Consider the following 19687-nt stretch of genomic DNA (forward strand, 5'->3'; position numbering starts at 1 on the left):
TATGAATTTTAACAAGTAATAATCCATCTTGAAATTTGCATTTACGGGCACTGTCTATGATGCCTGATGACATCAGTGTCACTAAGAATGAAACCAGTTTTGACAAAAGCTAATTGGCCAATTTTGGACATTTCAGAGAGTCATGGACATGACAGGAGTTTTACGAGACCTGTTTGAACACATCACGTGTGTGTGCTGGCTTTGTCGGAAGTAATCTCTTCTTAGAAATGATGACAAGGCTTGGGTGATTCAGTATACATTGGGGAGGGGAACAAAAATGAAAGAAGGGCAAAGATAGTTGAGTACTAATAATTTCACAATCATTTCCTCAATTACGTGCACAGCTTTACTGTCCCAGATGAATTTTGGTGAAGTTCACGTACACCTTGGAGAAGCAGACAAGTGTTCAGTTCCACCCGAAAGTTGAAGCGCAATATATTTATTTTCAATTCGAGCCCATTGTATGGCGCAACGTTGTGTTTTTGGGCGAATTAAAATCATCATTCATCAAAAGCGAAAGCAGGGTTGGTCAGTTTTCACAATACAAAAAAATCTATATTTTTTATTTTATTCCTGCTTAGATAAATACATAAATTAATTGTTTCTTGTATTAGAGCAAAAAAATAAATCAAAATAATTAAAGGGGATGTAAAGTTAAAAAAAATATATATAAATGTATATATATATATATATATAAGCAGATGAGCCGTGACAGTGATGGCTATCGTTTTATCTTGTAGAGATTTACGAAAATACCCTGTGCCATGTGGCAAATTAATTTCCCAGTAAGTACAGAGTCCGTGTTGTGTGAGTCATACACACTTCACTTTCACTTGCTGTTGTGTGTTCGTCAGAAGTGAAAGGCCATGCAAAGTACAGCCATGGGTGTGGCTGTTTAATTAGAATACATTGAGTTGGCAAGAGCAACCTGGTCTAAAGGTACAAGTGTTAAGATAAAGTGTATAAATGTTCGCACGAATTTATCAGTATTGGGTCAATAACCCTAGATTGGGCTAAGGAAAATGAAAGTGGAAAATAGGACCGACTATGAATTACATACAAGGAATAGAATGTAATGTTTTGTGACATTGGGTTGAATCAATTAAGTCTCCAACCAAGAATATATTTTTAAATGGTTTATGATTTTCTTATCATTAAATCTCAGTAAGTCTCCCAATTAGAAAATTATATTAAGATTGCTGTTTTTAATTTGACACATTTTGAATTGTCAATCTTGTGGATCATGTGCTTTTGGGGACAATAATACACATTTATTTAAATGTTTTGTACTTGTCTTCTGTTGTACTACTGTAGCTGACATGTTGGCTTAAACCCCAGCGCCGTTTGATAACGTTATAATACCGCCATCTAGCGGAAAAACAGGACACTCGCATGCCAATAATTATTTTGAGCTGTTTTGGAATGATGTCGCCATCGAGCGATGGTATTCGGCACTTGGTGGAATATAACAAAGAGGCGCAAACTGCAAAATATAGCCAGTCAAATGTTGTTTTTGCTTAAGTAGGCGATTTTGAAGAAGAAAAAAATAACAGTCAATATTTTGCTCCCTCTTTTTGTCCATATAAGATTATTAAGATCTCAGTCATTGTTGACTTTGTCATTTTTTTTTTTTTTTTTTCAAGACATGTTTACATTTACATCAGCAATGAGCCTTCTTTGACAAAGAGCGCAGTTTCAGTTTGGAATGTAGGCTAAATAAATATGGAAGTACCTGCAAAAATGTATTTACAGTACATTAACAATTTTCTAAGTCCTACTTTGAGGAGTCATTTTACTTCCCACGGGATCTCTAGTTACTCTCAAAGTGAAGGTACAGTTTGTAGTATCTTCATGTAATTGACACCAAGATATAATAAAATTAATATTTTATTTCTCTTCAAGCCCAAGACAGAAGTAAGTGCCCCATAATAAATAAGAGCCATCCTAAGAGCGTTAGGATTTTTTTTTAAATGCACAAAAAAATATAAACTGTTTAATTCTGCGTTTCCCAATGTGGGCGTGTCTTCTCGTGGGAGTGTAACCACTTCACACCACCTTTAGTTCTCCACTAGAGGCTGCATTAAGGCAAACTGTCAGCTGAGAGTATCTGACAACAAAGTATCATCTTTGAGGCGTCTCCGGAGCTCGCATAATTTATGTAGTCGGAGTTACTGCGCGTTTCTCATCCACGGAGCTGCTCGCTCGCTCCATTCTCAACGTGGAGATGGCAAAGAAGACGCTCAGTAAAAAATCCTTCAAAAATTTCTTCTCCAGGAGTGAACCCCATTTGGAGGAGTCGTCGGTGGACAACGCGGTGAACAAAACGGACGAGAAAAAGAAATTCAAATTGCCTAAATTGAAGCTGAAGTCGAAAGGAAGCACTTCTTCACAGAAGCAGCAGATATCCAGGTAAAGTTTGCACAGGTGACGTCATTTTGTTTGCAGACGGCTATTTTACCCATGTTAGGAATTCCTACCTGCACAATCAACCCTGGCTAATTTACTAAAAGTCGCGTTAGTACACCATACAATGGAAATATTGATTGTGCGTAATTGCGCAACAGTTGTGTGAAGGTGGGACCTTCCGTCACCAAATTTGAGAAGTTGTGGTCTTCAAGCTATCCATATGTGCATGCACTTTGCATGCTTAGCACATGGACACCTGTCAAGGGCCATCCATTATTTAATTTTTAATTTGGACTCTCTATTTGAGAAAGTTTGTTTCCCAAGAAATAATTTGGTTCTTATGAAGCTAATATTTTGAGTGGTGGTCCAATCTGTGTCTAAAATATATCATGGAATGAAGTAGTGGTAGGCCTCAAATTCATTCGGGTGATGTTTGCATGAGCTTCTCGTGTTTGCATGATGTTTCACCATGCATTCCAAAAACATGCGTGTTTGGTTAATTGAAGGCTGAAGTAGGAACCAGCTGCTGTGACGTCAGTGAGAACAAGTAGATGGATATAAAATAAAATATTAAATACAAAACCAAAACCTTGTGCTTTGTCCATCCATGCATTTTTCTAGCAAACCAATTACAGGTTCTTCCTTTCTTTTACTTTCTCTCTCAAAATGTAGTTTTACGTTGTTCAGGGATAGCAGTAACTTATGTAAAAGTGAAAAAAATATCTATATTGGATCATGTCAGAAGTGAAATACATACAGTGATTATAAAAAGTCTGCACACCCCTGTTCAACTGTGATGTTTTTGTGATATTAAAATGGAGACCAAGATGAATAATTTTAAAAACTTGTTCCACCATTATTGCGACTCATAACATGCACAACCCAATTGAAAAAAATTAATATTTTAGAGACACAAATGAGGTAATTTGGTTGCACAAGTGTGCACACCCTCTTCGTTGTGCTCAGATGAGCTTGCACACGTGTGCAACCACATGATGGCAGTTATTTTTATTCCTCCTCTCTTTTTTTCAGTTGAGTTGTGCAGGTTAAAGGTCACCAGTCACCACACTTCAATGCAAATTACAACCATAATGATAAATATCTTAAGTAACATCCAGTCAACATTCCTCCCAGTGCAGACTTTGTGGAACATTTCATAATCCTCCCTGGTGGCTCCAATTTTGTTGGATGTGTTTTTACTGGAGGAAGGGGGAAAGATATTTGTGTACATCATCACAGATATTTAAATAAATTATACAAAATATAAATATTTGCATGATATACAGCTGATGTTTTGCAGGTTTTGACTGGTTCTGTTTTTTGCTAGGCGTTAATGTGCTAGGCAGAAAACAAGATCATTATATTATTAAAAATGTTTTGTAATAATTGTTCTAATTAGATATTAAGAATAACACTGACATTGTTTATCTATTGTACATTTCAATTAAGGGAAGATGCAATGTTTTGTTTTGTTTTGTGTGCGCGTGATACAGATGGATTTTTTAAAAGGGTGGAAATACAAAAACAATGCCATAGTGTCGTTCATTGTGTGCTTACAGACGACACTTACTGGCACTTTGTGTTTGCGTAGTGGAAAGAGCAATAAAAGTTTGGCCAAGAGTTGCATGCTTGGTGACTGGGGTAAAGGTTGAACACCCAAAAAATTCCAAAATAATAAAATAAATATGTATGAGAATGTAGTATTTTAATCAGTGATCACTTTTGGCATATGATTTTTTTTTAATTTTACATACATTTTATTTTATTTTTTTAAATGTACATTTTTCATGATTTTAATTGCATCCTTAAAAGACAATTTTTTTGTCTGTCTTGTCAATAAGCGTTTTGCATTTAATCTGCACAATTATAAATAGGAAACATGTACATCAGGTGTGTTTCCCACGTGCTTCTGAATGATGGACGAGGATTTAAAGAAAATAATGAATGTTGATGGATTGTCAGAAGCAAAACAATGGTAGCTCTGTAAGTATGTGTGTGCTGATGTTTGGAGGGGCCATACTGTGAACATATTGAGGGATTGCGCAAGTGCAACGAGGCTGAAAAAACAAACTGAAGCAGCGCTGTGCTCTTCAAAGTGCCTAAAACACATCTTCAAAGCTTAACTGCAGGAACTGAAGGTTGTTACGACTTGGAACCACAAGTCCATAAATTTGACTTGAGATGTCACTTTGCTATGAGGCTGGACCTTCCAGTTGTGCGAAGGAGATGAGCCCATGTGTGTATCGAGTGAGGACTCATTAAAGTCCCGCTTTGGATAAAAAAAAAAAAAAAAAAGTTAAAGATGGCAGATTGCATCATGTTATCTCTGATGACACAATCGATTGATGATTTTCTTTTATTTGTGAACATTACTCTAATGGAACATTGATACTTGCTGCAAAAAGTTACACTTGCAGAATACGGAATGTTGTTCCGAGAAACACAACGTCAATCTCTGTTTAGCCGGTTCTGATCAACATTCTTCAAACAATGATTCATTGCTGTGTTTAAAAAAAAAAAAAAAAGTCAGGCGATAATCAAAATTTGCTGTTAATTGTGTGATCCTCAGTCCTACTGAACCCCTTACTGGTCCAGTGAACGGATCCAGCTGGGGTGGCAACGTCTTGGACAAGACAAGCTCATCTATATATGCCACTGGACCCAGGTCAAAGGTCAGTGACAATCCTCATCATTTACTCTTTCATGCATCTTGGCCTGGGAACCTTTTGGTTGCGGATCAAACCACAGGTTGATTGACATTCTGACTTTTTCACAGCCGGGTTCTTCCTGGCTCGCTTTTATTTGGCCAATTAATTTCCGCGCAAATTTGTGGCTTCATCAGTCAAAAAAAAAAAAAGATGGGAGTGTTTCAGCACTATCAAATTAAGCTGCACATCACTGCATACGCATAACTTGATAGAACCTGACGACTAATCCTGTCAAGAATCCAGAACTTCTAGTTAAGCATAGATGAAATAACATCTTCACTACACTGTTCTCTCCAAAAGAGGGCGCAAGTGCGCTACAAGCTATCATGCTTAAAGGCAAAAACTCAGACTAATTTTGTCTTAATACATCAATTGAGGTGCATAATAATGTATTAATAGGAACGTGGTGTGTTTGTTTTATTCCATGACAATTTGTGAACCAGTTTTAGTTAGTCATCATGATCCAGGACTCTTATTTCATCCGGTTACTATTTTTTTTATTTACTTAAGTTCCTGAACAAACATGACGTCAGAAATGCAATTGAGCATATCAGTCATGCAAATAAAATAAGCCTTGTTCTTTTAATAAAAAAAATCAATTTCATCAAGCTATCGTGACTTATCGGTGATCATCAATTTTCTTCCATTTGTCATAGAAGGAAGAATTTGAGTTGGCACACCTCGTTTACATTCTAGCGGATTAAGCGCCACAACAAAATTTGAACTAATTGTCAATAAGTCTTACGTAGCTCTTATCCAAGTTTGGATCCATGTCGATTGGTCATTATGTTCCACGCATATAATGGAGATTGGTTTAGAGTAACAATTAACTATTTTAATAATCATGATGTCATTTGGTTTCGGAATCTCCCCAAAACAATTCAACTGATAATTAAAAAAAAAAAAACATTTATTTTATAGGTCTCGTTATGAATGCCAGGGGCGGTCTGGAGCCCTGATAAAAATATTTAGGAAATTGCTTTTGGTTTGAGCAGATCATATTTTTTAATTGTTTTTTAGGGTGGAGCAGTTGTAATGCTTGGAATGAAAACCGGGTTTTAGATTCGTTTCCTGTCTTAAGTCTATTAAAAGAACTCGGCGTTAACTTTTGTTGCTATATTAAGGCATTCCTTTAATAAAAAAAAAGTTTTGTCAGATTGCAAATAACTTTTTAGAAACATTATGGGCGTTTCCTATTATTGTAGTCTGCTTCTTTGTTTCTCCTCTCCAGGCCCAAGAATTGAGCTACTCTGAGACAGATCTTCATAAGCCCAACAAATTCTCCACATTTTCTTTTGGGCTGCTGAAAAAGAGGAAGAAGAAAAAAGAGGGGAATGTATCTCAAAGCACTTCTGGTCTCAATAGCCCTGACATCGATGAGCACGCCGAGGTAAATTAAGTTTATCCAAGTTAAATGCAGATTATTCATTAGATGATCGTGTGATCATTTTTGTTTTTTCAGAGAAATGCAGACCTTCGTCAAATGGTGGATAGTCAGGGCAAGAGAAAAGCCATGCTCAGCCTTTCTCAGCCGGCCCTCGACACCAAAGATAGCTTTGACATCCCATCCCCTCCCTCCATCCATTCAAAACTCATCAAATCATACTATGCTCTCTCACACAAAACACCTCAGACCACCAAAGCAGGACTTGAGGAACATCTAACAAACGTCTCACCCCTTTCTTTGCACGATAAAGCTAAAATCATTCCGGTTCAAACAGAAGAGAAAGAAAACATTCCAGTAGATGACAATCGATTTGAAAGCAATCATACATCAGATTCTCAGCCGAGCAAATCTTCTTCATATCAACCTCCTGATGATGTCATCGCCGGAAATCTAGCCGAGGAGCCGACACAATCGAACGCAGACATCGACATCTCGATCGAACAGCCATCCATTCGCGAAATGATAGATGGTGAAGCTAATACCACCGAGCCTGTTCCTTCTTCAGAATCTGCTCCGGTCCAACAAGCCGTCTTGTTCCCTCACATCGAGCAAACCCTTCCTGATACCTCCACCAAAACAATCAGCCCGCCCGCCGACCAAGACGTCGTTTATAGCGCTTTGTACGAATCGTTGTTCCCCCGCAGTTTCACCTCGGAAATCCTTTCGTCGCTACCAACAAGTCCTGTTGATATCTCCCACGAATCCAAATCAGAACCTCTTTCATATTTTCAGAAGGAAACAAATATTTATGAGACTCCCTCCCAGCAGACATTTTATTCTTTCGATACCCCTCAGGATTTAATAAATCCCGAATCCCCCCGCAGCTATCTCCCTTCCACTACCTACTATTCCGAACAACTCGACTCGATCAAATTAAACAGTCGATATGAAGAAAGACTCGATTTTAACTCGGCCCCTCCTGTCTTTCAATATGTGACATCCCAAGAGACGGACACTCAAGTTACCGACTCCAAACGAAGGGCGATCCTGGTAAAAGAACTAATCACCGACGAGACGAGTACTGATTCTGGATTTTCCTCTTCCAAACTAAATGAAGTGATTGATTTTAAGATAAAAATGGATGCAGATAACGATTTAGTTTCATCTCCTCCTCCTGGACAGATCGAGACTTATTCGATGCCATGCAGTCCGGTTTATCTAAGTGTGGGATCAGATGACGGGAGCACCATGGATTTATATTTCAGCGCGGAAGAAGACAATATGGAAAGTTTAGATGAGCCGACGCTTATTATGGAGCAAATTGAAGAAGAGGAAAGTTTTCTAGGTCCGTCGGAGATCAGCGACTTTGAGAAGGCGCCGACTGAGTTTCCTCAAGTTGAAGATGGAAATATTGTGGAGTTTGTCACTCAGGTACTGCCGCAGATAGAAGAAGAAGAATTACCGGCCGCACCGGTTCTGCAAGTGAAAACACCAATGGTATGCGAGGTTGCTGCACCCTACAGTAGCAGGGAGGGGGAGGGGGGCGATGAACCCTGGATCAATGTCACCCGAACAGTAGACCGCCTTCATGAAGAAAACCAGCCCATAAATGTGCAAAGTCCACAATTGCTTCCGAATATCACAAGACAGGAAGACTTCTATGAATTTAAAGACACGGCGGTGCAACTTATACCTACTTCAGATATAATTCAAGACAAGAGCCAGGAAAATACATTCACAGAAAACTCTTGTATCGTCTCGAGCACGCTCAGCGCTGAGTTGCAATCAGACGCCACTCCGGTGGAACACAAAAGAGTCACGCAGGAGAGTGAGTGGGTGGATACAATTTCAGAGAGCGCAGGAAACGGCGTGCAGCGAAACCAGGTGGCAGTTGAGCTGTCAGACCTGCAGGTAGACACACAACATCTTCAGAGGGGAACCACAGAGGAACCTTTTGGAACACGGGAGCATCTGATAGAAGCTGACCTTAAACAGCGGTAAGTGTTTAAAAAACTTTATTGTATCAAGATAACTTTGAACAATTTTGGGTCGTGATTCGCAGACTTTTGTGAATAGCCACCATTTTGTAAACGTTAAGATGGTTTTCCGTGTAGCACAAGAGAAAGTCTTCCACTCGAAAAGCATGTAAAGAGATCCGCTGTACATGTAGTGCCAAGACGCCAAGGCGAATCATGTGTGGCCTACTTTCTCAGCTGACAATGAAGCTACTTGATAAGCCTCATAAATGTTTCAACCTTTCATCTCATAAAAGAAAATATGTGGAGTTTGGACACATTGTTGATGCTCCATCGGTCCACTATAATTGCTCAGGCACCAGTAATTCGGAAACACATGTTTTTATTTATGCTAAGTCATGTCTAATTATTCCCATTGACGTGATTTTTTTTTTTTTTGTTTATAAGTATGTGTAGTATTTTTTTTTTAACGCCAACTCTAAAAATATGAGCAGTATTTACTTTTTTTTTTTTTTTTTAAAGCCAACATTATGCCCAAAAACATATTTCTAGCTGTAATGTCTGCTAGCTATAAGTTGAGCAATTATTTCTGACTCGAGTGGGCGTGTAGCAACCATTAAGGTACGTAAATTATGTATCGATGTCTCAACAGTAAAATCGTTTGCTAATCTTTTGCTTTTTATCGGCTGTTGAGATTTTAAGAGCATAGTTAATTTATTAATTTATTAATTTTGCAGCAAATAATAACACATTAAAATCAGCATGTGAGGTTTAATGATTTTATATTATTATCTTATTGTGAGCTTTCTGAAATGTAGTGAATGCTTCCTTGATATTTCATGATTGGAGTATTGAGCTCATGGTTCATCTTTGAGACTGTTGTGTTTACAGTTGGATGTGTGCAGTGTCAATAGTTGAAGATGGACTATGACGTTTTCTTGTAGATTTTTCTTCTGGGATTGCTGACACATTGTTTTGACATTTAAAGTAGTTGTGGGATCTACAGTGCTCAGATATATGCAATATTTGTTTTGATAACTGGGTATAATGGAAAAGTTTTTATCTCTTGTTTACTTGCAAAGAACTCATACTAAGAAGAAAACATTGACAATCATAATCCAAATTTAAGACAACACATTAGGTTTTTAAGATATTAATAGCTTTAAAAACTAAATAAAATCTGAAAATGTTATATTAAATATTAAGCAATTTTTTAAACTAGGCCACGGGATAGGAGATATTTGCCTTATCTCTCTTTTAATCATTGCTAAAGCTATTTAGGTCACATTCCTTCATGACACAGCAGTCTCGTTTTTTCTCTGACAAATAAGTAAATAAAATTCCAATCGGATAATCCATCAAAATCTCGTGTTGCGATGCAATTGTATTTTTTTTAACGCCACATGATGTCAGCAAATACTTGCCTTTGCACTTTCAATGCGTTCAAAGATTAAATCAGCAATTCCTGAGGGTTATGCTTTGTCATAAGCTAACAATAAAATATACATTATTGGATAGTTTGAGAACGCATGTTTAAAAATATGAATTTTAAAAATGTTAGGAAATCTGGGCTTTAAATTTAGTCGTCATAGAAAGACAAAAAGTGCCCTGCCCCAGCCAAGACAGCATACAGGTTTCACCTGTAGCAAAGTCACAAGGTTAAAATGAGGAATTAAATTTTGGCTCCTGACTTTTTGTTACCCCGAGAAAAAAAAAGGATGGAATTCTGTCATCTGTCACAAATTGATTTTTTTTTTTTTTTTTTTTACTTTGGTCCTCATTGGTATTTGCCGCTTTACTTAATCCCAACGAGACGTTGTGTACCAGCCTACTTTAGACACGAATGGAATGCCAACTTCTCAGCAAATTCCGAGTTATGTGTCAAGCCACACCTTTAATTGGCAACAGCCATCATGGCGAATCTTCCAACTTGTTTTGGTTGGTCCTGCAAACGAGTTTGAATTTGCAAGTTGATCTTGAATATGATAAAGAGCCCGCTCAACCAGTATCATTTTTCTTCTCTCACTCAGAAAAAACAATTAAAAGCAATCAATTTCGAAGATTAGAAAAAAAAAAAATATGTTCAGTCTGCTGGCTGCGTTCTGAGCTCGTTCCATTATTTTACCACGCTTGTAAATTTTTGATGAAGCTCTTGGATTGCATTACATTGTGTAGGTGTACCTAATATTGTGACCAAGAAGAAAATTGACTGTTAAGAAAAAAACGATCGTAAAACAAAATATGTTTACTCGTTTCTTCCAGATCCCCCACCCCATCTTCTGAAGGCTTTTATGCTGACACCCCCAAGACCCTCGCAGACCAAGAACCAGATGTCGAAATGAATTCGGGCTACAGCAGCCTGAGCAGCAACTTCTCCACGAAAAAATCTCCTCCAGATAAACTGGATGAATCCAGATACCAATTCCGTCAAGTATCCATGCTGCATGACAATGAACCCAAACAGGAGGTGTTGGATTACGGCAGGATGGAGTCCAACGGAACAAGTCTGAGTGCAGAACATGGCTGGAAAACAACATTTGAGGGTGTCTCGAGATTTACGTCAAAAGAGGAGCCATTGTTTTCAAGTAGTCCAAGTTACAGACTGTCTGATACTTCCTCCAGCAGCACCTACTCCTCAGCTGTTTTCCCCGAGGCAACGTCATACAGCTACACCAGCCAAAGCGAGCTTGGCAGGCAGCCAGGTTAGTAGGGAGGAGTGTTTTTTTTTTTGGAGGGAGGGAGGTGTCTGCTGCACCTGAGGGAGAGGCAGAGTGAATCAAGTCATGCCCAGAACTCACGATCACCTTCTGTTTCAGCCTTCTCCACAGACGACACGGACGCATCCTGTTTTACCGGCGTGTTCACGGCCACGTTGGTGGAGCTTGACGACCGAGCAGGTTCCTCCTCCACACCCCCGGCCTCGCCTGACGCCAGCCAGTTTGAAATGGACAACCTGGTGGATACCCTGAAGAACATGGGGCCCTCATTGAGACAGAGAAGCGCGAGTCTACGCGGGCCGACCGCCGGCCCCATCTCGGCCTTGCCGCCCATCGTGGAAGACGCCCCCAGCCCCGTGACCTCTGACATCTCCAGTCCTACAAAGAGGTCTCCGTCTTCTGCTTCTGAGGCCCTCAATGGGATTTATAAAATACCTGCTGATCTGGGCCTAAAGAGAAGTGCCTCCAGAGACACGCGCTCACCCTTGGAGTTAATGAAGAAGGTATTACATTTTTCAATTGGGTGTAAACATTATTACTGACAGCCGAACCCGTTTTAGATGTGCTTGCAAAATCAATCTGAGCAATGTTTATAAAACTACAAGCAATAATGCTCTTCTGTTTTGACCAACAGGAACCTCCTGCAACGAGAGACATGCCCGTCCGAGCATCCGCCACCAAAAGTATTCTCATGAGGCAATCCTCCGACACTTCCGATGAGTACAAATCACTCAACGGAAACTCATCTCAGCAATCATCCTCAAACTCTCGTCTGGACAACAGCTACATCTTTGGAAGTTACAAACCCACCTCGGTGGATCAAACGCAGGAGAATACCAAGTTCCATCGCTCGATGCTCCGCACTGGCTCGTTGCCAGATATGGGTCCTTCTAATCTTCTGAAGGAGCGCAGCGAAATCAACACCAGCACAGACTCATCGTCTCGCTTTGAACGCTTATCTCTTCTCACGAGTTCTCCTCCATCCAGCTTCTCCAGCGTATCCGATGACGCTCGCAAAAGTCTCCCCTCGCACCAAAGCATCTCATCGTTGACCTCGAGCAGCAGCACCGCTCGTCTTCTCAGTCCCACCGGTTCTTTGGAGAATCACCGACTCTTCCCCACCACAGAATCATCCTCTTACTCCAAGTTCGGCCAGACGGTGGGCCAGGGAATCGGCTCAAGTGCGCTCAATACACCTTCTCTGCAAAGGAGCTTCTCTCATGATTCCATGTCAGTGGGCAGCCAACAGAATCCACTGATCAACAACAACCTTCTCAGAGGAGCTCAAGTCCCCAAAGTTGAACCAGAGAGGAATGTCAAATACCGAGCCTTTCCTGATGCCTATGTGAGTATCCACACACTGACCCCATGACCTGATTCACGCTAGCTTGATATTTGTAAAAACATTTGGACAAAGGCTTAAAGGGACGTGCAGGCAATCTTATTTGTTATTCTTTTGAGCAGGTGTGTTCTGCATACTTATCATTATTGTGCACCGTGTTGCTTTTGCAGTCCCAAAGGGGAAAAAAAAAATTTGACTTTTAAAATGGGCGAGGCAGGTGATATTGTAATTGCGAGAAACCCCCCCAAGCCAATGCATGGGCAAGTGTTAATGTTGCAAAGTGGCGAAACCAGATTCTCTGATCAGAATTTGCACAAAAGGAGTGTCAGCTTCTTGGTGTCATAAGATACCACTGGTAAGTTTTTCTTACTGTGTTTGCCCAAGTTGAATCAACAACATCTGCATCCAAGACCTGAAGATTAGTTGGAGATAAGTCAGGACAAATTTGCTATGCTCAAATAAAAAACTAGAGGAATCATCACAAAAAAAAAAAAAAAAAGACTAATAAGCTTGATTCCACGTGCAGAACTTTACTAAATCAAATAAATTATTAGAAACTTTTAGGTACTGAAGGACAAAGGTGTGTAAGGAATGCAGTGTTGCAAAGACGAACATGGTAAAGTACTTTAATGGCCTCCATTAACTTGAAGAATGATTACAGGTAACCGTCTACACACAAATGTGTTTGATTGCTTTTCAGAAAGGGCGACATTGTGTAAAAGGCATGACACTAATGCTTTGTGGCTGTCGTACAAAATATAATTTGGGGAACAAAATAGGGATTGATGCCAGACTCTGTTTTATTGCTATATTTAGGAAATCCAAATTGTAAAAAAGTGGTCGTTAAGATTATATCTTTACAATTATTTCGTAAATTATGATTATTATTATTGCATGCAGTGTATGAAATTGTAAAAATTGTGTGTAGGCCAAATCCTCCTGGCCCACTTCCCTCTACCGCGCAGGAAATAATAATTATGCTAACTTTAGGACCTGTGTTGTCATTTTTGCTATTTTTTTTCTAATATAGCAAAAAGAGTCGAAACTCTAGCGTGTTACTAACGCATTTAAGGAGCCACGTTAATTAGCTGCGATCGAAGTCGGCCATGACCACTCCCACTACAGCGCTGCCCTCCCTTGTGCAATTCCTCTTGCAATATAATCGGAGTGAACAAGGATGAGATTTATTGCTTCATCCTCCTCCTTGTGTGCGAAGGAAAAATGGTGGATGCCGGGAAACCGCAATCTACTTGTTGTTTCATGACTGATATCGCATCCTGTCAAAATTATGAAGACGATTAAATTCTGCCAGCGTCTTGATGCATATAAAGTGACACTGCTAGCTTGAGGCCACATGACTTCTGGCTTCTTTTTCTCGGCTATGTTTTCTCCACGCTCCACACCCATTTCAGCTATCTGTCAATGTTTTTGACACTAAGCCACACCTCAGCTTTTGTGTTTGTCTTGCTCTCGTTCATTTATGATGAAGTAGACTTGACATCTGACAAAAACGATCACCTGTTTAGGCTGACGATTTTTCATTTGGTTTGTTCACGAGGCGAATGCTGACGTTAATTTTTGCTGATATGGCAAATTCCATTCACACGAGAGATTTTATAACAGGAAGGAAATGTCTCCTTCGATTCTTTAATACATAGCCAATTATTATTATTATTATTATTAACCACGAGTGGGATATTCTAAAACTATATAGGACATTGGGATTTCCTAGGTATGTTGTTTGAAAATGTGATCATTTGCTGAGATTTTTTGAAATAATGTCACATTTGAATCATTATCTTTACTACCATTTTAAATTAATTGTGCGAACTCATTGATTTCCTCATCGTTTCATATAATTATTAATAGTAATAGTGTGTCAACAGTGTACTTATCGTTGTTTTAGTGAACTTGTACTCTCATTATCAGTTTGCACATAGCGCCGCTAGGTATCAGGTTCAACAGGTACACATTAATGAATACTCGTCTGTCAAAGAGATGTGGTCGAGGAAAGAAAAAAGAACTCCTTTGAGCTTGTTCAATAGTGTGTTCATTTTGTGTACATAAAAACAATGCTAACATTTGTTTTTTGTCCATAGCTCACCAAAGAAAAGGAACATGGAAAGCTCAACCCCCGTCCTGGGAAAGTGAGTCTTCCTCGTCCCATATGAATGACTTCATACTTTGATGGCTCAATTTATTTGATTTACAAGATAATTGTTCCCTTGTTTACAAATTTGGTTCAATTCATTGTGACTTTTTTATTGCCCCATCTGAATATACCCCAAAACTTTTGATTCTAACCTCGATGCACTTTTTTCAACAGATGTACATTTTTGACCGGCCCGGGATGTGCGGCCAGAGGATCGAGTTGATTAGTGATGTTGTCGACGCCACGTCTTGGGAGCTGCAGGAGACCATTTCCATCAGGGTGGTCAGAGGAGGGTATGAGACCAATTAGACAATTTGAATGACAATTCTTCCAGATGCAAAATTATACAGAAAAACATTTCTTAAAAAAGCTAGCACGTCATCTATTCTAGATTTCATAAATGCAAATTGCATTGTTAAAAAGAACTCCACACCTTGTTTCTCTAGAATTTTCAGTTGTTATTTTTTCTTCCAGGTGTGCTCACGTTTCGTCAAACTAGCTCATCACATATCTTGGATAGTTAACACACCCACGTTGAAAACCAAAGCCGCAAACTGACAATGTGGACGTTTTGCTAGCACTTAAGAAACCGCAGTAACCTATATGGTCCACAACTAGCACATGACTAACCAACTAACAAGTCCTCATTCCTCTCTAGATGGGTGCTATATGAAAAACGCAACTTCAAAGGAGAGAAGATCGCCCTGGATGAGGGCGATATCGAGATCACATGTCCTTTTCCGCAATCGGAGGAGGAGGGGGAGCAGGAGCCCAATAGCCAAAAAGTCACTGAAGAGAAGAAGAAGGAGGAGGAACAGAACGGGGAACCAAGTGAGGGAGAGACAAAAGCCAAGAGGTTCATCATTGGATCTATTCGAAGAGTAGTGAGGGTAAGAAGTCACTTTCCGTCAAAATATATGTCATACTGGTGACATCTAGTGGTAAGATGAATTTCTTCAACCTCTAGGACTACAGCGTCCCTGAAATCAGTTTATTCCCAGAGGAGAACGCTGAGGGCAAGAAGGTTATCTTCAGAGATACATCAGAGGATGCAAGAATTTTTGGATTCCCCATCAGGGCTAATTCCATCATCATTAATGCCGGACTGTGAGTAATTTTATTTTGGACAATCGTGTGTGATGGTTTTAATTTGATTCATGATGTCACACAGGTGGCTGGTATTTTCCAAACCCTTTTTCGAGGGCTCACCACGCGTGTTGGAGGTCGGGGGATATTCTAATCCCGCTTCCTGGGCTGTGGAACAACCGTATGTGGGCTCGTTGCATCCACTCAAAATAGTAAGTGACACACACAAGTAATAATTGCTTTGAATGTTGATGTTTAGGTTCTGGGTTTTTTTTCCACCCATAGGGGGAGCCAAGAGTGGAAAACATTGGTGAACCAAAGGTAAAAAAAAAAATCATTTTAATACATTTTATGTTATATTTTATATAATTTAATGTGACTTTATTTGTCCGCAGCTTGAGGTTTTCGAAAGGTCCTATTTCACCGGCAAATCAAGGATGCTCACCGGTAATACGAGAGATTTTATGACACGAGTGGACAGGCAGCAGGGTGCCTTCATGTACTCGGTGGGATCCCTGAAAGTGCACGGGGGAATGTGAGTGCTGCTTTTGAATGTTTGTGATGTCATCATCAAGATGTTTATTTTAACTAGCTCTGTGTTAATAAAGGTGGGTGGGCTATGAGAAGGAGGGGTATCGAGGCAACCAGTATCTGCTGGAGGAAGGTGAATACCACGACTGGAGGGTGTGGGGAGCCACCAACTCGGAGCTGCGTTCCGTTCGGCTCCTACAAGCTGTAAGTATATCAAATTAAAATCCCCAAAATATTAAATATAAGTTCAAATGTTTAATCAATGCTTCATTCTGTAGGATTTGAGCGACCCCTTAATGGTGCTGTTCGAGCAGCCGGAAGAGGAGGAGGGTGTTGTTGCGCAAGAGGAGAACACCTTCGAAGTGACAGAGGCCATTCCGGATGTTGAATTGTTTGGCTACAAAATTAACACTCGTTCCCTCCAAGTATTCAGCGGCCTGTAAGTCGAAAAACTAAACGGACTTTGTTAATGATGTCGAGTAAAAATGTAAACTGTGGACTTGTCTCCTACCAGGTGGGTCGCGTACTCCCACGTGGACTTCTCTGGTAATCAATACATCCTGGAGAAAGGGTTCTACAGTAATTGTGCCGACTGGGGTTCTCGTGACACTCGCATCTGCTCCGTGCAGCCAATTCGTTTGGTGAGGCCATAGAAGCTGCAAATTATTATATAGTATGTGATAGATCTTAAATTTTAATGCTTGGCTTTTTAGGCTCCAAGTGACGGTAACAGGACCAGAAACGAGGTGAGCATTTTATCCATATTTATTTTATTATTTCTACATTTGGTTTTATCTTTGCCTCTTTCTTATTATCTGACTTTGTGCATGCAAATGTCATCATATCTGATATTGCACTTATCTTTTAATCATGTTTCCTGCATCTCAATTTGCCTTTCTCAGATATTATTATACTCAGAGCCGGAATACAGAGGCAAGTGCCTTATCTTCAACTATAAACAGGAAGCTGCAACTGAAGAATTCCAGATCAAGTCCTGCAGAGTTGTTGGAGGAAGGTCAGATATTTTTAATCCATCACAAAGAATGTGTTGGTGGAATGTGTCATGTCTCAAATTAAAATCATCCTTTTTTTTCTAGCTGGGTTCTCTATGAGAATAAAGACTTTTCGGGGATCATGTATGTCTTATCAGAAGGAGGCTACAGCACGTTGATAAGCATGGGCTGCACACCAAGCACCTTCATCCGGTCTGTCAAGGCTGTGCCAATGGTTAGAAGAATTTAGAAACATTTATTTTTATTTATTTTTCTACCGTGGCTTTCAAGCTTCATCTTTTTTTGTGCAGAATTTCTCAGTTCCATCCATCTCATTGTTTGGATTGGAAGGTCTAGAGGGAAGGGAGATCGCAACAGACTCTGAGCTTGTCAACATGGTAGCGGAGGGCTTCAATGACCATGTTCTGTCAGTCAGAGTCAACAGTGGCTGGTAAGTTCCTGTGGGATTTGCATCAAGGTTGAGGTGGGTGTGATTATCAGGTAATGAGGGAAGCGGGTGGAAGTGAGATGTTGGGGTTGCAGGAGAGGTGGAGTTGGGTGTCGTCCGTGAAGCGATGAAAGAGAATAATATCTTTAGTGAAAGTAGCGCCGAGAAGATTGAGGTAGATGATGATGTGAATGGGCCTCAGGATAGAGCCCTGCGGCACACCTGAATTGACTGGAGATGGAAAAAAAGAAATATAGCTGATTTATTTGCATTTTTTTATCAGCAGAAGTTAAATATAATTATGGGGGGGGAAACATCTCGGTTATGTTTTACTGTCACAGCAAAAAGGTTTTTTTCTAATTTAAATATTGTCTGATACCTTTTAAATTTTTTTAACCAAGGAACCTGGAATGGGGAAATACCAAATCTAACAATGCTGTCTTTCTTCTTTCCAGCTGGGTGCTATGTGAGTTTAGCAACTATAGAGGGCGCCAGTTCCTTTTGGAGCCTATCGAAATCACTAACTGGCCCAAGTTCAGCTCTGTGCAGACTGTTGGCTCCATGTATCCAGTCAAGCAGGTCTCTCAACATCTAGTTCCACATAACATCTTGGGTGTTCCATTTGAGCATGTGTTGTTGACAGAATTATATTTAAATTGACAAAATGTCTTCTTGGTGTATTTATTGTACAATTGTGTGATTTTTGCAGAAGCGCCACTATTTCCAGATCAGAAATGCAGAGAGTCATCACCTCATGTCCATCCAGGGTGGAGTGGAGGAGATGAAGTCCGGACGAGTGGTGGTTGCACCGGAAGTGGAGCCCATGAGTGACATCTGGTTCTATCAGGATGGACTCATCAAGAATAAAGTACATGATTAAAAAAAAAATAACATGATGCAGTTATGTTACTGGCTGAATCTTCATCGACCAATAATTTTTTGCAGCTTTCCCCAGTCATGAGCCTTCAAGTGATGGGCAATGTTGAGGCCGGAGCCAAATTAATTTTATGGAACGAGACCCGGCAACCTTCTCAGACATGGACGGCCCAGATGAGAGGACGACTCAGCAGCATTACGTTCCCCGGAATGGTCATTGATGTCAAAGGTATGAACCGATAATACTATAGTAAATATTAACAGGTGTATTAATTTTTTTTTTTTTTTCTTCAGGTGGTCAAAACTATGACAAGGAGCATGTGGTGATTATGCCAGAGAATGACGAGAGGTTAAGCCAACAGTGGGAACTTGTGCTGCTCAAATAAGCTATCACAGATATGTTGGTTATTGTCAGAATATTACCCCGAAATACTGCCTTATTAATTTAATCCAAATCCGTTGTATTTATCATTTTTTCTCCCCAAGGAATATACTATATTTGTGTTATGTAGTATATTGAGTACGGGAAGGAGTATTCATGCATATCTTGTGGGGGAAGAGTTTGACCAATCAGACTTTACCATATTACTTTTTTTTTTTTTTTTTTTTTTTTATGCCTGCAGTTTACAATGGTACACTCCGCTCAAGTTTTTGTTATATATATAAAAAGTCAACTAGTGCTTAAAATGAACAGATGATGAATGAAGCCAAAGAATGTATGGTCTGCAAAATGTTTTAAAGCTATTTTTATATTGTATCAAAAATTTTATGGTATTCCTCATCTCTATGCAATATATAAAGAGAGAAATATAGAATGAGATATAATTAATACCTATATGGTACCTGCATGTTGTTCTTTAATGCTAAAGTCATAATATATAAAGGAGGGTGTGGTTTTAAAATGCTAATAAACTATAAACATTGTCCAAAAAAAAAAAAAGAAATGTTGTTGTCACTGGATTGCAAAACACTTTCATAATGCATTGTAAAGAAAATGTTAATGTGAAACTCAAACTTCTGCTCTATTGCTTTTCTTGTTTAAATATTGACTTTGGCTATCCTTCCC

General features: G+C 39.5%; 1 protein-coding gene across 1 annotated transcript; it reads left to right on the plus strand.

Annotated features, from left to right (window-relative positions):
• The first annotated feature begins 2093 nt into the window (after window positions 1-2093).
• On the plus strand, window positions 2094-19565 carry crybg2 (crystallin beta-gamma domain containing 2). Its single transcript, XM_049750630.2, has 25 exons — window positions 2094-2409; window positions 4976-5078; window positions 6346-6504; window positions 6577-8498; window positions 10740-11179; window positions 11294-11697; window positions 11829-12539; window positions 14636-14683; window positions 14863-14981; window positions 15347-15578; window positions 15656-15795; window positions 15860-15986; window positions 16060-16095; window positions 16170-16309; window positions 16383-16509; window positions 16584-16744; window positions 16820-16946; window positions 17019-17051; window positions 17208-17320; window positions 17403-17532; window positions 17609-17748; window positions 18201-18324; window positions 18455-18613; window positions 18691-18850; window positions 18916-19565. Exons 1-25 carry the CDS (start codon window positions 2225-2227, stop codon window positions 19005-19007), a joined length of 6132 nt encoding a protein of 2043 aa, XP_049606587.1. The 5' UTR covers window positions 2094-2224; the 3' UTR covers window positions 19008-19565.
• Window positions 19566-19687: the final 122 nt, after the last annotated feature.

Source organism: Syngnathus scovelli, chromosome 19, assembly GCF_024217435.2.
Source record: "Syngnathus scovelli strain Florida chromosome 19, RoL_Ssco_1.2, whole genome shotgun sequence".
In the NCBI taxonomy this organism is placed as follows: Eukaryota; Metazoa; Chordata; class Actinopteri; order Syngnathiformes; family Syngnathidae; genus Syngnathus; species Syngnathus scovelli.

Bases quoted from the DNA above. Each gene is read 5' to 3' on its own strand.
- crybg2 (XM_049750630.2), top strand. From the start codon at position 2,225: ATGGCAAAGAAGACGCTCAGTAAAAAATCCTTCAAAAATTTCTTCTCC. The intron at 15,796-15,859 runs GTGAGTAATTTT...GATGTCACACAG, and splicing joins ATCATCATTAATGCCGGACT to GTGGCTGGTATTTTCCAAAC. The intron at 18,851-18,915 runs GTATGAACCGAT...TTTTTTCTTCAG, and splicing joins AATGGTCATTGATGTCAAAG to GTGGTCAAAACTATGACAAG.